The sequence below is a fragment of the Cryptomeria japonica genome, chromosome 7 (assembly GCF_030272615.1).
Source record: "Cryptomeria japonica chromosome 7, Sugi_1.0, whole genome shotgun sequence".
Classification (NCBI taxonomy): Eukaryota; Viridiplantae; Streptophyta; class Pinopsida; order Cupressales; family Cupressaceae; genus Cryptomeria; species Cryptomeria japonica.
Genome location: NC_081411.1, coordinates 99,354,759 through 99,376,904, shown reverse-complemented (window position 1 = coordinate 99,376,904; position 22,146 = coordinate 99,354,759). Strand labels below are relative to the sequence as shown.

Genomic DNA, 22,146 nt, shown 5'->3' with positions numbered 1-22,146 from the left:
GTTATCGTATTAATTTTACCTTTCACTTCCACAGCTGTCACCTTTTGTTGTTGTCGACGTGCTATCTATCACTGCATTGCCCCACTTCATTGACATCATATAATTATTTATATACAATCAGTGATCCAAAGAGGAGTCAAGACTCCTTGTGGAACCGACATGTTTCCTCAAGGATTCGTGACTCCTATGTGGAGCACGTTGGCACATATTACAAATGCAATACCCACGATAATATCGTCAGGTCTAACATAACAAATAACTGGTCAACCAAGCCGATGTGATAACATACAATAAATCGATAATTTATAAAATAAAATAATATAATTAATATTTTGAATAATTAGTAACAAAAGATTGTTACTAATTATTCATAATGTTGATTATAATATTAATCATAATATTCAATTGATCAGTCTATATGTGATCAAAATAATAAGTAGAGATATACGGATAACTACAAGACAAATGTCTAAGACTGTAAGGCCAATTAGACATTTGGTTTATCCAATAGATCTATCTATTTCAACACTCCCTCTTAGCAAGGGAGGATAATCTTCTATCCCACAACACCTTATTATGATCACAATAGATTCATCTAGAAGAGGGAGATATATCGCCTCACTATGTACCCAATAGCTTCATCTATTGTGTGAGAGAAATATATCAACTCACTATGATATCAAGAATTATGGCATATCCACCATTATGGCTTGTCCATGGATATCTACTCAATCCTTTCCCCTATACAACACATAAACTAAAACTTTTTGTGTCTTTCTTGTGGTGGAAATTTATACTCAAAACAAAAGCAAAGCGATAAAGGGAAAATACAAATCCTTGTAATCCGTGATTTCCAAGTCTTTCGAGGCAGCGGCCTTGATGGACCTACCATTTGTAGTTTCCTTATCCTCTCCTCTTGACTCTTCTCTTGACTCCTATGGTGGAGAGTGGGGAGTGGAGAGTGGAAACCAGGTTAATGTTTTTCTGCAACTTCGTGCAACCTGCTGTCTATATTGCAGCGACGTGGCGTTCTTATGTGCCTCAAAAATATTAATTTAACACAGAGATACAAATAGGGAGAATTGAGTAAATCTCTGTACAGGCCAGCATGAAAGGGGTTAGTCAGAGGGTCGTGAGGACGGTGAGTGCATTTCTGGCTTGCATAATAGTGGTGGGATTTGTGTCCATTGCTATTGATGAACAACTCCAGGCTTCCTTCACTCCGATTCTCATCAGCATGCAAAAGCTCTTCCCTTCAGAGATGGACGATTTGCATGCAAAAGATCCAGATATTGTAAGATATTCTCACCTTTTTAATTCATCAGTAACTGCAATAGGCATAACTGACCTTAGTTTTTCGACAGGATTATGTCTGTAATTAATTGTGTGTCCCTTTCTAATCTATAATCAGAAAGAGTACAGTGAAGAATTGAATTATAGTGATATATAGAAGTTTGTGTAATTAATTGCATGTATATAAATTAATGTTTTAGATCAAATTTTGTAATTCAGAAAAGAAAGAAATCAGTAAAGAATTGAATTACAGTGATCTATCTCTGCCTCTGAAATAAATATTAATTCAAAAATAAATACACATGATTTCACAAATAATTTTTGAAATTGCAAAGATATTTTAAATAGATCTAAAGAGACACCAGTTCTGAATCTTCTATAAGATAAATTATTGAAAATATAATTTTCCCCTGTTTTTAGATAGGTGTACTAAAGATGTCTATGCTAATTTATAAGATTTCACTATAAAATTAACAGTTTCCTCTGTTTCTCGCAGCCTACTTATAATTCATCAAATGTTACAGACAAGCTAAAAGTAAGCCTTTCAAAAGCGGCGAACCAGGAGAAAACCGTTATAATCACGACTCTGAATGCGGCGTGGGCGCAGAACAATAGCATGGTGGATTTATTCCTGAAAAGTTTCCACATCGGTAACGGAACCGAGGCGTTGTTGAAAACTTTGTTGATTGTTGCCGTAGATGAGAAGGCGCTCAATCGCTGCCGGGAAATTCATCCGCATTGTTATCTGATGAAAACAGAGGGAGTCGATTTCTCGGGAGAAAATCTTTACATGACTCGAGGTTATTTGAAAATGATGTGGAGAAGGCTTCGTTTCTTCGGACAAGTGTTGGAGCGAGGATATAACTTCGTTTTCTCGGTAAGTTAGGTTTTCATGTTCGTCAAGGGTTTGGAGAAAATTGTACAGTAAATTTATATCATATTTCCTGATTTTTCATCAGAATAATTCAGATTATATTATTATCATCCAGGATGCGGATATTATGTGGTTTCGAGATCCCTTTACTAAATTCTCATCCAAGGCAGACTTCCAAGTAGCATCAAATCGTTATAGAAGGAAAGCAACTAATCTCTACAATAAGCCCAACGCAGGATTCATGTATGTTCGCTCCAATGAAAAGACAGTTGATTTTTTCAACTTTTGGTATCGATCCAAGAAAGATTATCCCCGTAAAAATGAGCAACAAGTGTTGAACCTACTGAAATGGGATGAGTTCAGACGCAGGCGACTTAAATTCGAATTCCTTGACACTAAATATTTTGGCGGGTACTGTGAAAGAACGAAAGATGTGAACTCGGTTTGTACCATGCATGCCAACTGTTGTGAACTCGGATTGAAGGCCAAGGTTATTGATTTGAGAAATACTCTTTCCGACTGGGAGAAATATAAGCAACAAGAAAAGATAGGTAAAGGCAAGGATGTGCTCTGGACATCTCCAGACGCATGTCAGAATTCCTGTCGCCGATGAAGACTGTTTTAATACTATCATTATCATTTAATTTTCCCAGAACATCTGCTCCTAATTCAAAGAAATTGGGGAAAATTCTGAACTATTCATGTGTAATTAGATTGAAATCATCTAAATTAGAAGAAAACAATTAGTGTCCTACAAATTCCACCATTAATTTTGTTACTTTCCATTTACAATTTTCAAAGAAATCATATTGATAACTTCCTGAACTGGAATGAACAGACGTGTCTGTACAGTGGAAATCTGCTGTAGACGTCCCCACGTTTATGTAGTTTTGTGGGATTCTCGTGAAAGTGTTCGTAGTTATTTTTGTTAATTTCCATTTTCACATTTTAGAAAATCAAATTAACTACCACTTACCAAATTTAAATATTTGTTTGCATCCAATTTAGACGTTTCATCAGATAATGAAAAAAATCATTTAGAGCAACACCAACAAGAGACGCATTGTGTCATGTTTCTCTCGATGGTGTGATGTTTTGGGTTAGTACAAAGTTTTAGTGGGAGGAGCATTTAGGAAAATTGACAAATCAATATGGTATTGACCAAGGCTTTCCAATTCAGGTGAAGATGTTGACTTCATTTGACTTTTATGAAATGTATATTGATGCAAAGATGTATATTTATGCAAGCTGTTAACAATTTAGTAGAACTACGAATATGTGATAACTCTTAACAATAAATGTTTAGTGAAACAAATTCAACCATATAAGAGGAAGGCATCTGCATATGAACACTTTCATATTTCTTGTTAAGTTATTACTAAAGGGTAAAAAGGAGTACTTAAACCGTATTTAACCAATTTACAAGTACAAAACAATAGTATACACAAGGGAAAAGCCTATCAAATGATCCAACTATCTCTAAGAAATTTGTTTGAAGCTCTTGCATTCACGAGGTATACAAGATTTAGAAAGGAAGGAGAATTGAAAGAGTCAATAAACTTATTGAAGGAGATGCATTCAATAATATTTTTTGGCCTCCTAAGGCCCTCCCATTACTTGGTAATTAGAGTCTTGCATCTCCATGGTCATATTGAACGTTGTTATTCAAATTTTAAGCATTATTTTCACCATCCCACTTTGTAAGTGGGTCTAATATATTGGACTCAAGTATGAAACACAACCCTTTAGATCATTTCGAGCTTACTCGGGGTTCTTAGAAGCTTTGGAATATTCACCTTGTGAATTTTGGGAACACTCACCTAATAAAAGCAAGCACCCCAAAATTTTAGTATTAGATAGTTTTTTAATTAAAATAAATGTATATTTATTGAACACAAATAATGTTTTGTTATTAACCAAAAAACATATTATATTTATTATTTTATTTTTATTTTTTTCATCGGTAATAGTTATATTTTATTAGTTAAGACTAAAAGGTGCATCTGCATCAAAATTTCCCAAAAATAAACCGCTTCCCCAAACCACCCACAAAAACCATCGAAACTGATGGGGAGGCTACTCAAAGAGAGATAATACCTTGTTTAAGGGCAGTCAGTTGTTGTCCTAGTGGGCTTCATGTGTTGTTCATATTGTCTTCTAATCAATTTGGACACCTAAGCTCCCTAGGAGTGCTCCCAATCCAGATGTGCTCACTGATTGCTCAAGCATGGTTGAGATTCACTAGGATAAATCAAGCCTTACACTCTAAAACTCCTAACAAGTGCTTGCAAAGGTTGTAGAAGGTGTTTGTGATATTTTCCAAAGTCAATCAATTGGTTTTGAGTGAGGGTTTCATTCTTTTCCCCATCGCCTTTTCCTATTTTCTAGGCTACTAGCCCAAGAGCCCTAATTAGCCCTACCTAACCAAATTCTGTGGATTTTCTCCCAACTTCTCCAAAGACCCACACAAAATCTTTCTTGATCAGGATACCCTTTTGGAAGTACTTTCTAACTTCTGAATTTAGGAATCTAAGTTTGACCGGGTATAGGTACAGAACTCGAGAAATGCTTGTTTTAGGTGGTTTTGGGCTTGTTTTGGTCTTTTTCCAAGGTTTAGGTGTCTTCCTTCATCTGCCACACCACCAAATTCACACATATGTTCTTCCACACATCACTTGTTCATCCCAAACACTTTGCAACTCCAACCCTGCTCTTTCCTACAAACACAAGGCATAATCTCATTCATTTCCTAACCAACCTATGACTGAGCTCGCCTAGGAAACGATGATCATTGGCCTTTCAATGACCACCAAAGAAAAATAAAAGTTATATACACTGTACAAAGGTTCCATGGCTCAAATCCAAAGGGTTATTGAGAAGAACTCAAAGGACTTAAAGCTGGAACCATGTCTGTGCCTCTCAAACTCTTACTTAGGCCGAGAGCTTACAAAATGAGAAACTCAATTCAAACCTGAAAATAAACTAATCAAATTGCTTCCTGAGCACTACAATAACATGCAAAAAACAATAAGAAAAGTACAACAATGCAATCAATCCATTAAGTATGGATTGCTGCTCTAATTCTTGATAAAATGCAATGCAAAACTTCAAAATTGGTCTCAAAATGTATCCCAATCTAATCCAGGCATTGAAAAATCTCATTACATTTATTCTCAAATATTTTATATTCCATTTTTGGCCTAACTAACTCTCCATCGGTTTCCTAACCAACCCTTTGCACAAAAATGCAAAAAGTTGCTCAACGTTGCAAAAAGTTGTCGAGCAACTTTGAGAATTTTTGCCAAAATGTGCATTTTTGCCTTACATGCTTAATTTTCTCCTCCAAACCATCTAAGATGAGTAAAAACCATTACATTGACATGTCCCAATGCCAAAAAAGTTTGTTCAAGGCATTTTTCATCAAAATGCAAGATTTTGCCATTTTAGGCTTACAAGGGCTTACAAGCCAAAATTGAGAAAAGGCTTTGTCCTAAGGACATTCAACCTACCAAAATATTACAACAACATATTAAGACCTAAGAGAAGAATCTTATTCACCACTCCAAATCAAACTATGAACAAAAACACCAAAATGTAGAAACTTGACTGAAAACTAGGTGCTCCTGCACCATGCTCCCTCAAAGAAAAGAAGTCAAGTGACTCTTTGAGGCAGAAAAGTAAATGGAACTCAATGCTTAGAGAATTTTTCCTCAGGTATCCAAGTGGCTTCTAATGCTATAAGGTGTTGCCTCTTGACCAAGTGCTCCATGTAGGTGGTATGCCTTGTTTTCTTCAAAATTCTTGAATCTAACACCTTCTCAACTTGTGGAATGGGTGCAGTTGGTAAGGGCAGGTCTGAGTGTGCTTGAGAGACTTCTGAAACTCTACTATCTTTTGCTGGAAGTGCGCCCTTATACTGCACCAAATCTGCTACATTGAAGATTAGTGACAAAGCCATATCACCGGGTAAGTCTACCTTGTATGCATTGTTGCCATACTTGGCCAAAACTTTGCAAGGACCTACTCTCCTCATTTGAAGCTTACTAGGGACACCTTTCTGAAGTCTTTCCTTGTTCAAATGAACCATCACCATATCACCAACAACAAATTGGATGTCTTTCCTTTTCTCATCCACCTTGTCTTTGATCTTTTGAGTACAGTGTTCAATAGGGTTGTTCTAACATGCTCATGAACCTCTTGCATTGATTGGGCCATGTCCAAGGAATCTCCACTCTATTGTCCCATATTTCCCACATCTCTGAGCTCCAAAAATCCTATTGGATGAATGCCATACACTACTTCAAAAGGACTTTTACCGGTGGACCTATTCACACTATCATTGTGAGCAAACTCAGCTTGATGGATGATCTGATCCCAAGCTTGACCATACTCTTTTGTTAGGAATACAAGTAGGTTCCCAAGTGTTCTATTAACCACCTCAGTTTAACCATCTGTTTGGGGATGATAGGCTGAACTGAAAGACAAATTAGTGCCTAATCTTTGCCACAAAGTCTTCCAAAAATGACCAATAAACTCTGCATCCCTATTTGACATAATGTTGATAAGTAAATTATGAATCCTAATAACTTCTTTGAAAAATAGGTGAGCAATATGGCTAGCATCATGAGTGACCTTGAATGGAATAATGTGAGCCATCTTACTAAACCTATCTACCACAACATAAATGCTATCAAAACCTGATTTGGTTTTTGGCAAACTAACCACAAAGTCCATACTTACACACTCTCATGGTTGATTGGGAATAGGTAAAGGTTGATAAAGACCAGCATTGGAAGATGTACCCTTAGCTCTTTGACAAACCACACATTTATCCACATATCTTCTAATATCTCTTTGCATCTTAGGCCAAAAGTAGAATCTTTGGACAAGTTCCAAAGTCTTGTTCACACCAAAATGTCTACTCAAGCATCCATTATGCTTTTCTTGCATCAAGTTTTCCCTCATAGACCCTCTAGGCACACATAGCTGCCCTCCTTTGAACAAAAGGCCATCTTGCAAGGTGTAATATGCAAATTCACTGTGAAAATGGCGTCCAAACCCTTGGCAAACCTTGTAGGCAGTAGCAAAATCTTCATCTTCTTCATACAAATTCTTGAAGCTATCCACTCCAATGCTTTTGAGCTACGCTTCTTGCACTGTTAGTAACCTCCTACTCAAGGCATCAACTACCTTATTACATTGCCCTTTCTTGTGCCTGATGGTAAAGGTATATGACTACAAATACTCTACCCATTTAATATGCCTATGGTTTAACTTTTCTTGTGAATTAAGAAAACTAAGAGCTTGATTATCAGTGTAAACCACAAATTCCTTACGTAGAAAATAATGTCTCTATTTCCTAAGTGATTGGACAAGTGCATACAATTCCAAATAATAGAAGGAATACCTTTTCTTTGCATCATTGAGTTTCTCACTAAAGAAGGCAACCGGTCTATGGTCTTGACTCAAAACTGCTCCAACCACTATGTTGCTTGCATCACATTCAATTGTGAAAAGTTTGTCAAATCTTGGTAGGATAAGTACCGGTTGACTAGCCATCTTTGTCTTCAAGAGATCAAAACCTCTTTGTGCTTCCTTTGTCCATACAAACTTGGTTCTCATACCTCCCTTGATTGTCTCAAGCATGGGTGCACATATTTCACTGAACCCTCTGATGAACTTTCTATAAAACTAAGGCAAGCCATGGAAACTTCTCACTTCACTTATTGTCCTAGGCATAGGCCAACTAATTATGGCTTCCACCTTAGAGGTATCCATCTTAAAATCACCTCTTGAGACTACAAAACAAGATACACCAATTCCTGTTTCATAAACTCACATTTCTCCAAATTGATGGTTAGTTGTTTATCACAAAGTTTTCTCAAGACAATCTATATGCTTAAAATGCTCATCTTTAAACTTGCTAAACATTAAGATGTCATCTAGGTAAACAACAACAAATTTACCAATTTAGTCCTTGAGTACTTCATTCATGAGTCTCATGAATGTGCTAGGGGCATTTGTGAGTCCAAATGGCATAACAAGCCATTCATAGAGTCCTTATGTAGTCTTGAAGGTTGTCTTCCATTCATCACCCTCCTTTATTCTAATTTGGTGGTAACCACTCTTGAGATCTATCTTTGTGAGGTATTCAACACCCCCAAACAATCCATCAAGTCTTCAATCCTTGGGATGGGAAACCTATATTTGAGTCAGTGCAAAGTCTCCAAGTACCTTTTTTTTTTGGAGCCAAAATGGTGGGTACTGCACATGGGTTGATGCTCTTCTTGATTAGACCATTATCTAGGAGTTCTTGTATTTTCTTGGCTATCTCCTTGTTTTGATCTGGTGTCATCTTATAAGCTGCCTTATTGGGTAAAGAAGCTCCGGGTATAAAGTCTATTTGATGACTTATGGTACGTTGAGGAGGCAATGTAGCTGGTGTTCCATCACTAATGGTGTCTTCAAACTGATTTAGAACAAGCTGCACTTCTTTAGGAATGCTCTCCTTCTTCTCCTTGTTGTCCTCTTTTGGCTTTACAACAATGGAAAACCCCACTCCTTCTCCCTCCTTGAGGGTGTTGATGAATTCTTTCTCACCAACCAACAACACATTATGGCCTTTGGATCTACCCTCTACTTGGTCTTCTATGGACTGGATTTTGTAGGTGGTTCCATCTTTTTGGAAGGTATAGGCATTCTTCTCTCCTTGGTGTATTGCCTTTCTATCAAACTGCCATGGCCTACCTAGGAGTAGGTGGCATGCATCCATGGGTACGATATCACATAAAATTTTGTCTTTGTAACCTCCAATGGTGAACTCAACCCAAGTTTGTTCATTTACAAGAACATGCTGCTCCTTGTTGAGCCATGTAACTCTATAGGGATCACTATGTGGGATTCTTGGCAAATTAAGCTTACTCACTGCTTCCTCTGACACTATATTGTCTATGGATCCTGAATCCACTACCACTCTGCATACCTTTCCCATGATCTTACATTTTATTCTAAACAAGGATCTCCTTTGGCTAGGTTCCTACTTAATCGGTTCTTTGATCAAGACTCTCCTTATCATGAGGTTCTCTCCAACCTTTGAATTCAAACTTACTTGTGATGCTTTCATGTTTGTTGCATCCTCTTGAGCATAATTCACTCTCCTTTCACCTCCTTGGGATGAAGAAGAATTCTCAGCGCATCTATAGGTCGGGTGTCCAAGTTGATGGTAGTTGTAGCACTTCATGGTGGAAAATAGGACCCTCTTCCTAATCGACTAGACCTTCCTCTACTAGAGTTGCTAGATCCCCTTCCTCTATACCTTCTCTTGCTATTGGAATGCCCACTTTGGTCAACCAACTCGGATTCCCCTTGGGATCTTTGATCTATACTTCTTCCACCAAAACTACATCTCTAACCTCTTCCATCTCTTCCCCTACCTCTGCCTCTATTGCTTTGTTCTTGTTTGTTCTTGCTCTTTTCTTCCACTATTAGTGCCAACTGATAGCACTTGTGCATAGTGTTGGGGCATAACAAGCTTAATTCCTCTTGAATATTCCATCTCAATCCATTTAGGTATCTTGCTACCTTGATGTTCTCATCTTCCACTACCTTGGATCTCAAACACAACTTCTAAAATTCCTCAGTATAGATACTTACATACAAGTCTCTTTGCCTCAAATTTTTTCTCCTTTTGTGCAACTAGATTTCATAATCTTTAGGGATGTATACCTCTTTCACCTTGGCTAACATGTCCTTCCAAGTAGCTATGGGGTTCCTTGCCTCTTTATGCCTCTCTTTTTGGATAAATTTCCACCAAGTCAATGCTGCCCCTCTCAATCTAGACTTGGCCACCTTCAATTTTTGTGCCTCACTGATTCCATCACATTCAAATTGATTCTCCAATCCCTCTATCCATTCCAGGACTACCTCAGGCCCATTTTTCCACAAAAAAGTGGCACTCCTTCTAAGTATTTTCCTCCTAAAGATTTAATTGCTTTAAGGAAAGGTTTTTTAGGTAGATTAGGGTCTGGTTCAGGAGTCCTATCCTCTTCTACAACTTCTTTTCCCTTCCCTTCATTGACCTTGATTGTCACTTTCTCAGTTTTGTCCTACGTCTAGTTTGCTCTCTAGCTGTAGTAATCTTTCTCTGAGGAGCCTATTTTCTTCTTCTTGGTCTTCTACCTTCTTTTCTATCTCTGCATTGGTCACCATCCTTAAACTATTCTCTCCTACCGATTCAGTGTCTGTCATATGATGGCTTCTTCCCAAATCTTGGTTGCTCCGATACCACTATGATGGGGAGATTATTCAAAGAGAGATAACACCTTGTTTAAGGGAAGTCAGATGTTTTCCTAGTGGGATTTATGCATTTTTCATATTATCTTCTAATCAATTTGGACATCTAAGCTCCCTAGGAGTGCTCCCAATCCAAATGTGCTCACTGATTGCTCAAGCATGGTTGAGATTCACCAAGGTAAATCCAACCTTACACTCTAAAACTCCTAACAAGTGCTTGCAGAGGTTGTAGCAGTTGTTTGTGATGTTTTCCAAAGTCAATCAATTGGTTTTGAGTGAGGGTTTCATTCTTTTCCCCATCGCTCCTTACTTTTCCTACTTTCTAGGCCTAGTAGCCCTAGAGCCCTAATTAGCCCTACCTAACCGGTTTTTGTGGATTTTCTCCCACCTTCTCCAAAGACCCACACAAACTCTTTGTTGATCAGGATACCCTTTTGGAATTAATTTCCAACTTCTTAATTTAGGAATCTAAGTTTGACCGTACAGGTACGAAACCCAAGAAATGCTCGTTTTAGGTGGTTTTGGGCTTGGTTTGGTCTTTTTCCAAGGTTTAGGTGTCTTCCTTGATCCGCCACACCTCCAAATTCATACTGCCACACATCACTTGTTCATCCCAAACACTCTGCAACTCCAACCATGCTCTTTCCTGTAAACACTTGTATAATCTCATTCATTTCCTAACCGGTTTATGACTGAGCTTGCCTAGGAAATGATGCTCGCCTAGAAACTGGACTGACAAATTGGTGCTCCTACACCACAAACCCACCATCTAAAACCATAGTTTCCCAAAATAGTATACCGCTCAAACCCTACCCTACCCCCACATTATCAAGAGAAGAAGCTCATAATTACATCATTCTAGTAAAAAATTTGGCTGAATTGTTCAAATCATTTATAATAGAAAATGGAAATTCAAGTTTTTTAAATAAACTGCTATCTAAACAAACATAAGTGCCCAAAAAAACCTTGGTCCGAAGAATTCCTCATTTTTCTTTCTTCACAGTGCTCCACTCGAGGCATGTGAATCTCTAGTAGTCCTTTATGTACCTTCAGCCGCTAGCCCACACGAATTTGGTCCTTCTGTCATGTCACCAAACCCACCTGACACACCACCCACTACACCCTACCTTTCCAATTTCGTCAATAGATTTCTTGTAATCACTCTCCTACACCTCATCTCATCCACCATCCTCACCTACCCACCCTCCTGATCAATTCCATCTTTGATTTCCATTATTTGGACCTAGACCATCAACCCTTCCCAGCCTCACCTCGTGTCATCCCTAAAATAGAGGTGAGCTTCCTCGCGATGGTGAAGGAATTAGATTCGAGAGTGCCTCGTCTGCAGATCCACATTTTCCTCTGGGATTCCATCAAAGAGATTGAAGCCCCAACCTGACACGACCCATTCCAGCAAGGACTCCATATTTAATAGATACTCATGTGGAATGATCTTCTTTAAAACTTTTAGCACATCCTCGCATGAGTAGCCCAACTCCAATCCCCAATCCATGATGAGAGAGTAAATTCCCACTCTACATCTGTATCTGTTGCCGATAACTGCACACTCCTCACCCAGGACCAACTTGATTGCCTTAAAAAACAATGGGTCTTTTGCAAGAAACATCTTCTCGAGCTTTTTCAGTGGGACAAGTCCCCAAAAATTTGGCATTAACTTGGAGGACTGTAGAGTAAAATTTGCAGAGAAAATTCCGATGAGGTTTGTCGAAACTAGTTACCTTCACCAACTTACATACTATTCTCATTAAATGCACGAGAATACCAAAATTAGAATTAAAAGTAACACACTCTACCATTGTCACCATTTCAAAAAGCATTCCACCATAAATGCACATTAACACATGACCTTACTCATATGAAATTCTGAACGACTGACATGAAATTTGAAATTGCACACATACCAACTTGGCAAGAAACATTAACTCCATCTCACTATGTCTCCTTTACAATCATGTCACCTCACTTCCCCTATCATGAGTTCACACGCTTCATTGGCCTTCAGCAATGACATTTCCTCCTCTTTTCACATGAGAGATACAAAAGTCTTGGAAATATTTAATATTTCCACTAATAATGTGTATGTATTTATTCAACTTCCAACATGGTGTATTGCCTTTGATCAAAGCATTGACTACAATTTCAGAGTCACCCTCCAAATGTACCTTCGTTACCTTCATGTTTACTGCCATATTAGTTGCAAGTAAAGCCGCTTGAGCCTCCGCCTCATTATTAGTTCCATCTTGAAGCCTTCTTGCACCTATCAAGAGGATCTTCCCTTAATCATCATAGGCCACACATCCCGTACCTCAAGTCCCTGGATTACCTTTTGAGGCCCTGTCGAAATTTATTTTCCCACCCCTTCTCTGGTTTCGACCATTTCACCATCTCCCCATCAAGGGAAACACACAAAGGATTAATCATGGGAAACCCATGAACGGGTCTAAGTTTAATGAGAGCCCACCTGCTGAGGATGTGGTTGTCAACCAAACTGTACGGGTATTTCATATAATTATGATTAACTATCATTGAAGAGACTACTTCAGAAATAGCCCGCTCCACCCTCCCACACACTCTATCAAGCCCTTCCAGCCATTTATCTTGAAAGATTCTCCTATTTATAAATTTTTTAATTTAATTCCCAGATAATAATGGAAGGCTAGATCATCCATATACTTGAGAGAATAGATTCGTTCTTCTCCGAAAACCAACTCTTAAGAAGATTAGTAATATTACTGGGAGGGGGACTGACCATCCTAACTTACCCAAAACAAACCTCCAAACACCTTGAGCTAAATTAAAATTTAAAAGTGATCTAATGATTCCTCATGTTCTTTGCACATGACGCATTGAAAAGAACCATTGAAACCTAAACACAACATTCTATCTCCTATCAGAATCCTCGTCTTCAATACCAACTAGGTAAATCCTCCTGCCTTTGGGAGGTACTTAGAACTCCAACATAGTTTGGAAGGCCAATTCGGTTGGATATCTTCATTCTCAATAATATTGTAGCTGATTTTAACTAAGCATGCACCTGATTTTGAACCACGCCATTTAATTACATCTTCCTTCATATTAAGAGTTACAGAGTACTCTTCCAAAATGTTTCTAAAGAACCTATTTTGCTATGGAGATAATTGCAACTCATCCATGTCTTTGCATTTCCAAACATCAATTCCATTGGAGTGCTATGTATATAAATAATCTTTAACTTTTGTGCCCCAAGTACCCTTAGAATCTTGTTTAATAACATCAATGTTCTCCCTCAACTATAAAGTTGGTTTGTCATCCCAAGAGTCTGTCCAAAAATTATCTTTCTCCCCATTCCCTAACTACCAAGCAATGTGCTCTATGATTAGTCTGCAAGACAATAAAAAATTCCAAACTACAGATCCTCTAGAGGTTCACAGACAGTAAAAATCCTCTCTTCATCTAACGAATCCAGATATTTGTGTTTCAAGATCTAAACCCATTTGTGTTTTGGCTTTACATACATCTTCCATATAAGTTTTTCTCCCATTGCTTCATTTAGAAGGCACCACTTCCTCAACCCAACCCCTCCCACTAGATGAGGTTGACACACCTTGTCCCATGCAACTAGGGGAATTTTATCATGTTCTCCCTTCCTGCTCCAAAAACGTAAATGGGCATCGCAGATAAGACTAATTTCAGTAATAACAACCTACCCATAGAGGTGAGCCATTTGCATTTCCAGCCTTCTAACTTATTCACACAACTGTCAAATAATCTCTGCCACAACTGTGTCCTATTGGACCCCCCAAACAAAGGTTTTCCCAAAAATATCCTTGGGAGAGAGCCAAGATTAACACCTAGTATCCTAACAATTTCTATATATATATACACATATGTTTGTATGTATGTGTATTGTCTCCCTCTCTCCCCCTCTCAAGCACGTATAAGGTGCCTCTCTTTCTCTCCCTCTCCCTCTCTCTCTTTCTCTCTCTCTCTCTCTCCCTCCCTCTCCCTCTCTCCCCCTCTCTCTCCCTCTCCCCCTCTCTCTCTCACTCCCTCTCCCTCTCTCCCCTTCTCCCTTCCTCCATACCCCATCTCTCTCTCTCTCTCTCTCTCTCTCTCTCTCTCTCTCTCTCTCTCTCTCTCTCTCTCTCTCTCTCTCTCTCTCTCTCTCTCTCTCCCTCTCTCTCCCTCCCTCCCTTCCCTCTCTCTTCCTCTCCCTCCAATATATCTTCTTTTTGTTTGCATATAGATGAGGTGATAAGAAGATTGACAAGGTGGTCATATTTTATTTTTAAAACAAGATAGGATATAAAGTAGAATGTTTAAAGAAGATAAGCATATTGGTTTCTTTGGATCGTGTGGATGTATTGGTTGGATAATCTTTATGGGTTGTAGGGTCTACTAGGGGGTAATATGGTGTCTTATGACCCCTTAGGTGTTGTTATGGGTCATATGGTTCCCTAAGGGGTCATATGGTGATCTATGATCCCTTAGGACACCATATCACCCCTTAGGACTCCATATGGTGTCGTTATAGGTCGTCTAGTATCCTAAAGGCTCATATGGTGTTGTATGACCCCTTAGGACACCATATGATCCCTTAGATGTCATTAGAGGTCATATGGTGTCCTATGACCCCTTAGGACACCATATTACCCCTTAAGACACCATACGACCCATAACGACACCATATGGTGTCCTAAGGGATTATAGGATGCCATATGATCCCTTGGGACACTATACGACCCATAACAACACCATATGGTGTCCTAAATGGTCATATGGTGTTCTATGACCGCTTAGGACACTATTTAGTGTCATTATAGGCCCTATGGTGTGCTAAGGGATCATATAGTATCCTATGACACCTTAGATGTTGTTAGGGGTTATATTGTGATCTAAGGGTCATATGGTGTCCTATGACCCCTTAGGAAACTGTATGGTGTTTTTATGTGTCTTATGGTATCCTATGACCCCTAGTATACCTTATGACCCCTTAGGACACCATATTATCTCGTTAGGGATCATATGGTGCCCTAAGGTGTCATATGGTCTCCTACAACCCCTTAGGACACTATTTGACCCCTTAGGACTCCATATGGTGCTGTTATGGGTTGTATGGTGTCCTAAGAGGTCATATAGTGTTCTATGACCCCTTAGGACACCATTTGGTGTCATTATGGGTCGTATGGTGTGCTAAGGGGTCATATGGTGTCCTATGACCCATTAGGACTCCACATGACCTCTTATGTGTCGTTATGGGTCATATGGTGTCCTAAGGAGTCATATGGTATCCTATGACACCTTAGGACGCATGCATGTATCCCTAGGATACCATATGACCCCTAAGAATACCATATGACCCTAGAGAGGGAGAGAGGGGGAGGAGAGGGAGGGAATGGGAGAGAGATACACCTAAGAGAGGAGGAGAGTGAGATAGAGAGATAGAGACTAAGAGGGAGAGACAAGAGATAAATGAGAGAGAGAGAGGGGGTGGGATAGAGATAGCGAAAAGGAAAGGGATGGGGAGAGAGAGATGGAGAGAGAGGGGAAAATAGAGGGAGAGATAGAGATAGATAGCGATATAGAGAAGGGGACTCAAAGAGAGAGAGAGAGCGAGCGAGAGAGAGAGAGAGAGAGAGAGAGAGAGAGAGAGAGAGAGAGAGAGAGAGAGAGAGAGAGAGAGAGAGAGAGAGGTGGATAGAGTTATTGGGAGAGAAAGAGAGACCTAAGAGGTGGAGGGAGGGAAGGTGAGAGAGATAGAAAGAGAGTGTGAGAGATAGAGATATTCTAAATGAGAGGGAGGAAGGGATGGAAGGAGACTACAAGAGACTAGAGAGAGAGAGAGGTACAAAGAGAGGGAGAGAGGGAGAAAGAGAGGCAATGAGAAAGGGAGAGAGGGAGGGGGAGGAGAGAGGGAGAGAATGAGAGAGAGATACACCTGAGAGAAGGGAGAGAGTGAGATACAGAGAAAGAGGGTGAGAGGGAGAGACTTCAGAGAGAGAGAGAGAGAGAGAGACTTAAGTGAAAAATAGAAATTGAGGGGGGAAGGTAGGGAGAGAGTGGGAAAGAGATACACTTGACAAAGGAGGAGAGTGAGATAGAGAGATAGAGGTAGAGAGGGAGAGAGACTTGAGAGAGAGAGAGAGAGAGAGAGAGAGAGTTGATAGAAGAGGAGAGAGAGAGAGATAAAGGTTGATAGCCAGAGACTTGATAGCGAGAAGAAGAGAGACTTGAGAGAAAGAGAAATGGACCGAGAGGGGAAGAGAGAAAGAGAGTTAGAGGGAAAGAAATACTTGACAAAGGAAGAGAAAGGGAGGGGGAGGGATAGAATGAGAGAGAGAGACAGAAGAGAGGGGGATAGACTGAGAGAAAGAGAGGGATAGATGAAAGAGAGAAAGAGGGTGAGGGAGATGAGAAAGAGAGGGAGAGATACCCAAGAGAGGGAAGAAAGTAGAGAGAGAGATGTGTAAGAGACAAAAAGGTAGGGGTTAAGGAAGAGAGAGGGGGAATGTAGGGAAGAGACGAGAGAGATAATTCTGATATAAGCATGCTGATTACTGAAATTTAACTAAGTTTGAAATTTATAAGAATACTCAAAAAACTAGAATCTCCATTATAAATCTTAGAGATCTAGAACCACTCTCAAACATCCTGACAATATATACATAAAATATAACTTAAAGTATAAGAAAGATAAAAGACAAAGAGAAATGTCACTTATACTAGAATGTTATATTTTATGTATATATCCTACCGAAAAACCTAATGGAATGCTAAATGAATTGCATTTTATTGATAGAAAAATGCGTACGCAGTTTTTAGTTTTTGAACCATGTACACGGTTTTAGTTTTTAAAATACGTACAGGGTTCTTAGTTTCTAAAGCGCATACACGGTTTTAGTTTTTAAACTGCATACGCAGTTAGTATACTTTAAACCCTGTACGCGTTTTAGCTTTGGTTAAGTTTGGCAAAATGAGCCTAAACACGTACGGGGTTCTTAAAATTTGAAATACCTCGTGCACACGTTTTGTTGCTTTTCATGTTTTTTTTTTGGTGTGTCCACTTTTCTGACCGCCATCTTTGTGTACTTACCCACATATGAGAAGCTCAATGGGAAAATGATCAGAAGCCACCAAGGGTAGAACCCCAGCTTCAAATAGAAGGGGTTTACAAGCCCAATTATCCCCCAGGAAATTCTGCCCAACTTCTCAGCAATGTGCTCCCTACCACCCCTCCGATTTGACCATGTGAAAGTCTCTTTGTTGATCTTGACTTCCCACAACCCATTATTAGAAATATAGTTTTGGAAACCTAGTTGGTATGTGATAAAACCAAATTTACCACCTTTCTTATCTTTGGAGTCCAGGATAGCATTAAAATCGCCCCCAAGCATAACTAGGTCTTGGGTAAAATTGCTTAAAATCATCGAGATTTGTTTCCAAGTTTCCAACTGTAAGTTGCCTCTTGTAAGTCCATAAATGTTGATCAGAAACAAATCACAATTAATACCAGAAGAGTGGACCTTACACACCTGATATGAATGTGAGTTGATAATCTCTTTGACCTTGATGAGAGTAGGGTTCCAAATTATCCCCAACCCACCAAGCGAACCCTCCACACTTGAAAAAATTCCTTCCCAAAACCTCCAGCCTCCCATCCAACCTGCAACATATTCCAAGCTACTAAGTATAGTTTCTTGCAAACAGACAATATCTGGCTTTACTTGATCAAGTCCTTGCTTGATTAGATAACACCTATCAAGGGAATTATAGCCTCTAACATTCCAACTAAGGATTTTCATTTTCTTTCAGGAAGGGGGCCTCCCTTCCCTACTGATAGTTTAGACTACCCTTCGACATTCCCTGCCATCACAATCCAAATTCTATTAGGTTTACAACCTCTGGACTTATTTTCTCCTATAGTCGCTTTGTCGATTTGAGAGTCAAACTATAAAATACTTCGGCACTCCAAAATGTCATCTTCACCAAAAGCACCCCAATCTTCCTCCTCATCCTCCCAAAGGCTATCATCACAACCTTCCCTAGACCTCGACTCTGTACCAGCATCTAGGTTGTCACCCTTCTCTTGAGCATGAAATTCCTCACCCTTTAAAGGATGAACCATCTAGGAACCCACAATACTCACATCAATTACATTCATGGCAGCTTCCACCTTATTGAGAGCGTCCTCCACAAGTTGTGTATCATCAAAATGGGATGTTGAAAAAGTCCCTCTAGATTTGTCATCCAATTTCGAATCCTCTACGGAAGGCCCATCTTTCACCAAATTGGGCCCCAGTGAAGGAAAAACCCCTACATCTTGAGAATGTGACTATCCAGCCTCCCTTTATAACTCAGCAAAATGTTCCACTCTAGCTTCCAATGGGTCCTCAATTATCTTTCCTTTAGGAATGATCAAACAAACCTCCTTCGAGTGACCATACTTGTTACAGACCAAACATTTCTCCAAATGCTCCTTAACTTCAATCTGTTGCACCCAGCTCCCCGCATATGTATTGATCTTAATCCATGCCGGAAGATGGAATTTGGGTTTCTAGCTAACACAAATCCTTGCATAAGAGCTGAAATATTTCTTTGAAATGGATTCATCTGATTTGAGGTAAAAATATAATTTGTTTCCAATCATCTGACAGACATCCTCATTCTAGTATTTCCTAGGGAGGTTATAGAGATGAAGCCAAACCGGAACCTCATCCACATAAGCTTTCATAGGGTTAAAATTTGGTTCCCAGTATCTTACTGAAACCCCTTGCCTCCCAAGAAAAGGGCTTGTTATGTAGAACCCAATTCTTGTCTTTGTTATTTTCTATTATGACAAGTAAATAACTATTTGGCATAGTCTTAATCTCCATGCTAAAAGGCCACATTTCCTCACACCACTTCCTCACACAACAAATAGTTGGCCAATCCCCAAAACATTTCAGGCAAAACCCCCTATCTTTGAAAAAAGCCACTGAATCACTCCATCTTTTACAGTCTAGGAAGAACAACAACTTGTGGTTGTCATGAGGTTTATGTTTAAAATTCTCAGATGACACAGATCTTGGAATCTTCTTAGGTCTCCATTTTTTTTCATGAACTCTTTGCCAATCCATCTTGGCACTAGTCGTAATGATATTGTGTTTACAAGGGGTAGGGGAGTGGTCTTCTCTAGGTCTAGTGAAATATCTTCTCCATCGGTCCAGATTTCTGACATCGGACCCAAACCTTGACGATATGTTTTGATCCTCCCAGGCCCACTTAGGTTTCAACCAAGCTTTGAAGCCGTGATTTGTGAAGTATTTTGGCCAATCAGTTTGCCTGAAATCCCTGAACTTCCTGGGATGTAGGCCCAATATCCTTCGCGACGCCATCTCTAGCTCTTATCACATCAATTTCCAGAAAATTCATTTATTATTTAAATTTTTAATAAGATAATAATTATAAATTAAATTGATTCTAAAAACTTCTAATTATAAAAGAAAATTGAATTAAATTAAATTTTAAAGTTAAATCTAAATTTAGAAATAGAATAAATTAAACACAAAGTCAATATATCAAAATCTAAATATTAATAAAAATTAATAATAAATAATAAGATTATTTTTAATAAGATAAGCAGGGAGAGGGCCGTAATCCCTTACATCAAAAGACACAGCAAGGCGGATAAGAAACCAAACACTATAAGATCAGTGAGGGGCACCCAACACTGAGACCAACCAAATCAACAGAGGAGAAACGACCCAAATTAACTAACAAGAAAACAATGAAAAAAACTAACTAGCAGCAACAAAAAAAATAGCTAACAAAGAACTAACAACAATGAACACAACAATAACCCAATCAACATCCATTTATCAATTCTAATAGACCAGGAGCAATTAGGTCTTCCTCTAGCACCTACAAAGCTTGTATTCCATTATACTGACTTCACTTCATTCAAAATTATTTTATCTATATTTTTATGGATGAAATATTTTCTCCAATGGCTCTATAGGTTTGAATCTTAAGGCCCTAATTAACAATATAGTTAGCAACCTGGTTTCCTATTTAGAATATATACTGAGCTTTGAGTTGTGAAAAATACTTAAGAATTTTTAGACTTTCTCTCATTTGGGATGTGATATCCCATTGGCCTATAATTTATTCTTTTAATATGTCAACTATCAGCTCTGAATATCCTTCCACCACAACCCTAGTAAAACCCAAATCTTTAGCAACCTTTATACCCTCCTAGGCAGCAGTGGCTTCAACAAAGTTGTTATATTTTATTCCTAATAACTTAGCGGTGCATTCAATAAGTCTCCCTTTATGGTCTTTGAGAAGAGCACCCGCACTAGCTTGTCCAGGGTTACCCTTGGGGCACCAGTCAAAATTACATTTTATCCAATCTTGATCAAGGGAGCTCCAAAGAGTTTCTTTCTGTTTATCTTCTTATACCAGTTAATATTGGTCATATCTTGAGTAAGACCACAAATTCGTTTAATCCTTATTTCTTGAAGAGTAGTCATGTCTTTAAAGGGCCCAAAGGAAACAACATTGAGATTTTAAATTATGTGATGCTAATAATCTGGCATTAGCTGTTATGGTTATAATTGTTGTATCTCTATGATTGTTTGTATTGCGGTATTCATGGCATATGTGGAGTTTGTATCCTTGGAGTTTTGGTAATCTGTATTTTTGTTTCTCAATAGAACCATCTATAATTAGTCAAAAAATAATCACAATTTAGTCTTTACATTTAGTGGATTTATATATCTATTAATATGTAGACCTCGCCCTTCAGAACACTGATCATTTACCTATGCAAGAAAACGATATGGATATCGGCCATGAATTGGAAGAAGATACTTCTTGGTTTCAACAGGTTTTTGTTTTTGATAATTGATGCTCTTCCTATCGCCATTCTACCTTTGCCTCTATAGCTCACCCTGTTGTTAGGCAATTAACTCCATTCACTGTTGGGCTCCTTCCCCATCTGGGCTTTCTACCACAATGAAGGGAGTTAACTTGTAGAATTAACTTGTAGATTGTCCCCTTGTTGATGATTGAATTGTAAATGATAACAACCTTGAATGCCACAGAAAAATTGGTTATGGTACCCAAACTGCAAACGATTCTATCTCTTCTAAAGCCAAGCTGAAATTTGGGGTTAGACAAATTGCTCAAATATTTCAAATCTCTTTTCTCAAATACATGCAACTATTACAATATAATTGATTTAAATCTTCCTCCTAAACTATTTGTTCCTGCCTTCATGGTGCATTTATCGTGGTTGCTCCTTGATTTTCTATTTTTAGATCCACCATTTACTTGAGTAAATGCTCACCTTCGATTTTCCTCTGATAGATTCCAGTTGGATAAAAATGAAAATTTCTACCAATAGCTGACAATTTTCTATCCTGGGAAGGTGACCAGCCAATCAAGGCACTTTAGGAAGACGTTTGAATTCAGCTGCACTACCACCTCATTAAGAATTCGTAATGCTTGGAACAGCCAATTCATGAACATGTTAATATTTATTTAATAGTGTTTTTCATTTTGGTCCAGTAAGGGAGGCGTTAAAATTGCATGTGAGGGTGCATTAAGAGAGGCGTTACAATTGCAATAACCAAAATGTTTCCTCTACTCTACTACCACTACCAACTATCATGCGAGGTTTCGAAAGACATGCATTCAAATGTCAT

At 38.7% G+C, this 22,146-nt stretch overlaps 1 protein-coding gene across 1 annotated transcript; it reads left to right on the top strand.

Annotated features, from left to right (window-relative positions):
- Nucleotides 1–959: 959 nt before the first annotated feature.
- Nucleotides 960–2,943, top strand: LOC131073424 (uncharacterized protein At4g15970-like). Its single transcript, XM_058009864.2, has 3 exons — nt 960–1,294; nt 1,790–2,170; nt 2,283–2,943. Exons 1-3 carry the CDS (start codon nt 1,109–1,111, stop codon nt 2,778–2,780), a joined length of 1,065 nt encoding a protein of 354 aa, XP_057865847.2. The 5' UTR covers nt 960–1,108; the 3' UTR covers nt 2,781–2,943.
- The last annotated feature ends 19,203 nt before the right edge of the window (nt 2,944–22,146 follow it).

Excerpts from the sequence above, each read along its gene's own strand:
- LOC131073424 (XM_058009864.2), top strand. The coding sequence starts at position 1,109 with ATGAAAGGGGTTAGTCAGAGGGTCGTGAGGACGGTGAGTGCATTTCTG. Across the intron at positions 1,295-1,789 it reads ATGCAAAAGATCCAGATATT|CCTACTTATAATTCATCAAA; the intron begins GTAAGATATTCT and ends TGTTTCTCGCAG. Across the intron at positions 2,171-2,282 it reads GATATAACTTCGTTTTCTCG|GATGCGGATATTATGTGGTT; the intron begins GTAAGTTAGGTT and ends ATTATCATCCAG.